The sequence below is a fragment of the Phycodurus eques genome, chromosome 13 (genome assembly GCF_024500275.1).
Source record: "Phycodurus eques isolate BA_2022a chromosome 13, UOR_Pequ_1.1, whole genome shotgun sequence".
Taxonomy (NCBI): Eukaryota; Metazoa; Chordata; class Actinopteri; order Syngnathiformes; family Syngnathidae; genus Phycodurus; species Phycodurus eques.
In genome coordinates, this window is record NC_084537.1 from 13322362 (window position 1) to 13326046 (window position 3685).

General features: G+C 39.3%; 1 protein-coding gene across 1 annotated transcript; it reads right to left on the reverse strand.

Annotated features, from left to right (window-relative positions):
* Positions 1-628: 628 nt before the first annotated feature.
* On the reverse strand, positions 629-2211 carry LOC133411731 (monocyte chemotactic protein 1B-like). Its single transcript, XM_061694393.1, has 3 exons — positions 2137-2211; positions 1960-2068; positions 629-776 (listed from the first exon to the last, which is right to left on the reverse strand). The coding sequence occupies exons 1-3, from the start codon at positions 2201-2203 to the stop codon at positions 629-631; spliced, it is 324 nt and encodes a 107-aa protein (XP_061550377.1). The 5' UTR covers positions 2204-2211.
* Between the last annotated feature and the right edge of the window lie 1474 nt (positions 2212-3685).

The window sequence follows — 3685 nt, forward strand, 5'->3', positions numbered from 1 at the left end:
GGTGTCAAACTAATTTTCGTTGCGGGCCACATGTCAGTTATGGTTCCATTCGGAGGGCCGTTATGGCTGCAATCCCATATGATTGCCTCATATTATTACATATACACAAATTAATGGATAATTACTTTTGAAATCAGAAGCCAGTAAAAACAGTTTGTTCAACTACAGTATGAATCAAATTCAAAAAGGGGGTTTTGGTAACGAAAAATGCTTGCAATATCTCAATATTTTTAAAAGTGAAGCCAATTTGCAATTTTGGTATTTTAGCAAGAAACACAAAGTCGATGCACACTCTCGCGGGCCACATAAAAATGACGTGGCGGGCCGGATCTGGGCCCCGAACCACCAGTTTGACACCAGTGATCTGTATGAAGACATGAATGATTTCTCACACTAATTAGCAACAATGTTTTAACAAGGTAAGAAACTGATCAATATAAATATGCAGCCCTTCTGTAAATCTCTGAAAGTGTTTCAAATGATGATTTCTACAACACTGCATGGCAAAACCACTGTTTTGGAAAAGATATCATCATATTGAGATTCATACAAACTCAGTCGGCCATATCATTCCAGCTTGGATGCAAATGGGTTTATGGAGGTTTTTAATGGAGAAAATATGAAGATGTTACTGCCGTTCATGAGAAATTGTCTGCTTCCTTTGTTTGCCAAGCTGTCGGGGATGGCAGTTCTTCCCCTCGAGGTACGCCATGCTTGTCTGCGTCCACAACTTGTAAGGGTCGGCGCAGATTCTCTTGCTTTGTAAGGTGATGAAACTGAGAAATATTGGAAAAGAAATGTAATGGCAAAAAAAAAAAAAATTGTAAATATATTGTACAGCAAGGGTAAGCTATAAGACTTTTGAACTAATCAAAATAGTGTGACATCTTCAAACATTCAAAATTTGTAATTCAAAATGGTGTGATACAAAATATCGGAACTTTTTTTTCTTTTTTTTTTTACAATTTAATCATCATGTGATACATTTTCTTCAAACAACGGGGCCCCTAAAGCACCAGTGTCAAACTCGTGGCCCGGGGGCCAGATCCGGCCCGCCACATGATTTTATGTGGCCTGCGAAAGCTTGTGAAAATATCAAATATTTTTGAAAGAAATGTTATCATAGTGAAAAAACAGGTTTTTATAGTTTTCTGATTTCAAAATTAGTTATCCATCAATTTGTTGTGTATATATAATTATATGAGGCGATAATTCACAGGGGGTCGGGCCAGGCCATGAACAGCAAAAATCCGTGTAAAGTTGATGCCCGTTAGAATTGCATTTAAAAAAAAATTATGAAAAAATTTAAAAAAAAAGAATAAACGGGGATGAATCACGAACAATCATTATTGGTTCCCCACAAAAGAAGAAAAAGCAAAAAGAAAAATCACAAAAAAAAGGAAAAATAAATTGTAATTATTTTTTATTAAATGGAAAAAAAAGGGAAAATATTTCAAAAACATCTGTGACTAGGTGATTCTGCGGGGGCTGAACCAGGACCATGCACGTGTTCACAGTCATACCGGCTCTCCAAGGGAAGTCCTAACTCCAATGTGGCCTGTGACAGAAATGAGTGACACCCTTGCCCTAAAGGGACGGGCAAAAAAATAATTTCTTGTGTGCACCAAATAGTTTTCTTTTGAGTACCAAATGGTTTTTCGCATGCATGAGAAACATGCTTTTTTTACCCATGGTGGAGACAAAGCGCAATATAAGTGCACTCTTTTTTACTTTCATTTCCTATTTTTTCCTATCTATAACATTTTAACTTTTTGATGCAAGTTTTGTTTAAATTTTATATTGAGAATATGCTGCAGACCAATAAAACATTGGCCCCGAGGTTGGACTTTGGACACCCCTGCTTTTAGACCTCTGTAAAATCTTGCCTCACCTTTCACATAATTTTAAGTTCTGCATGCACACAGATGCAACATTGAATAAAGAATAAATGTAACCTACACCACAGCGTGCAAAGGGCAAGACGGAGGTCGTTGGGTGTAATACTTGGTCAGCAGGTCTCGATGGACTTGCGTGTCTGAAATTTTGCGACAACAACTCGCTAATCCACCTGACAAAAGGCACAGGAGAAAAAAATCATAAAATAACATAAAATAACAAACTCGACATAGCACCTACCTCGAGCTAAGGTGGCGGGCACCATGACAGCAACCAGAAAAATGGAGACCAAGTTAAGGGCTGTCATCGCACGTGTCGGACGTAATCAGTTGTGAAGTGGATGTTTGCCCTGCGGGCCTTTTAAAGCCTGCTAACATCGTCAAATGCGGGAATTTGTGTCACTTGAAAGTCAAACACGATGCAACCACAGTTGCACATACACCTGGAAATAATCAAAGTTTTTCCTCCCACAGAAAAAAAGCCGACACAGCCCTTTGGCCTCTTTTCACTTAAGACTGAGGGTGTCAGTGGCCTACTTTTCAGTTGCAGGGTTAGCACGTCAGTGCTCATTGTGTTTCAAACACAATACATCCTATTAAAATAGCCAATATGTCATCTTGATCTTCACGGTCAATGTATTTTCTACACTTCATACATGACGAGAATAACATGCACTTTTTAGTTGTGTGTTTTAGGGTGCATATACCAGAGTTGATGGACTCGACACATGGCTGGACTTGAATCGGACTTAGGTCGAAAATCTTAGGATTTAGCCAAGCAAATCCCATGAAAGACTCAACTTGACTTGGAGTTGGCATTGACGAAATGACATGACTTGACAAATGGGGTGCCTGTTTAGATTTTAAAATCTGCATTTTCAAGATAGTGTACCACCTTTGTTTTTGAAAGAAAGGATATTTTTTTGTAGTGTGCATAAACCGACTGTAGCAAGTTTGCAGCCCACCATTAGGCTCTGACGTGGTGTGCAGGGGCCACTTCATGAAGCAAGCACCACAAAGGTTGCTCCAAAGATTATTACATTTGGATTCAAGGATTATATTTTTTGATAAAATCCGGGGGTGGGGGGGTCAACATGGAACTCAAACAAAAGAGACACAACAACTACGGCATCAAACTTACCAAAATAAAAATACACAGACGGGTAAGCAACATAACCTACCGTATAAGCAAGTTAAACATGACCTAATCTTCATGTTGGTTTTGCGTTTAATTGAGAAGATGGATAAAGTAATAGATTAGGTAGGTTATGGTTTGGGACCATTAGGAGTGGCGTACACAGATTTACATCGAAAATTATTCTTGTCGAATGGTGACTCTTTTTCGCACATCAAGCCATTGAGCACCGCATCTCACATCACATACCGGCACGCTGCAATGGGAAAAACTGCGACCCTGTATCAGGCTTTGAGTCTCCACAATAACATACAATATGCAGTACTATATTATTTTGTATTGAACCGCAAAAACATGGCACAATTGTCAAGGAAGAAGCAGATTGCCACAAAGAGAGGAAATTAAGGCCCGCCGCACACAGAGCAACATGGAAACAAAATGCGGATGGTGTCGCCGAAATGCACGGGTGCAGTCAAAAAGTGAGGTCATCGATCATTGCCAACTTCACATTCTCCCCTTTATTCTTTCCTGTTTCCTCTCTTTGCGGCAATCTGCTTCTTCCTTGACAATCGCACCATTGTTTTTGTGGTTCGATTTAAAAAAAGCAATCCAGCACTGTACAGTATATTGTATGTGGAACCTCTGAACCTTACAG

What these genes read in the sequence shown, in the direction of transcription:
- LOC133411731 (XM_061694393.1), bottom strand. Translation starts at nt 2,203, where the DNA reads ATGACAGCCCTTAACTTGGTCTCCATTTTTCTGGTTGCTGTCATGGTG. An exon ending in GCCCGCCACCTTAGCTCGAG is followed by an intron (nt 2,069 to 2,136) that starts GTAGGTGCTATG and finishes GCCTTTTGTCAG; the next exon opens with GTGGATTAGCGAGTTGTTGT. An exon ending in TGCCCTTTGCACGCTGTGGT is followed by an intron (nt 777 to 1,959) that starts GTAGGTTACATT and finishes AATATTTCTCAG; the next exon opens with TTTCATCACCTTACAAAGCA.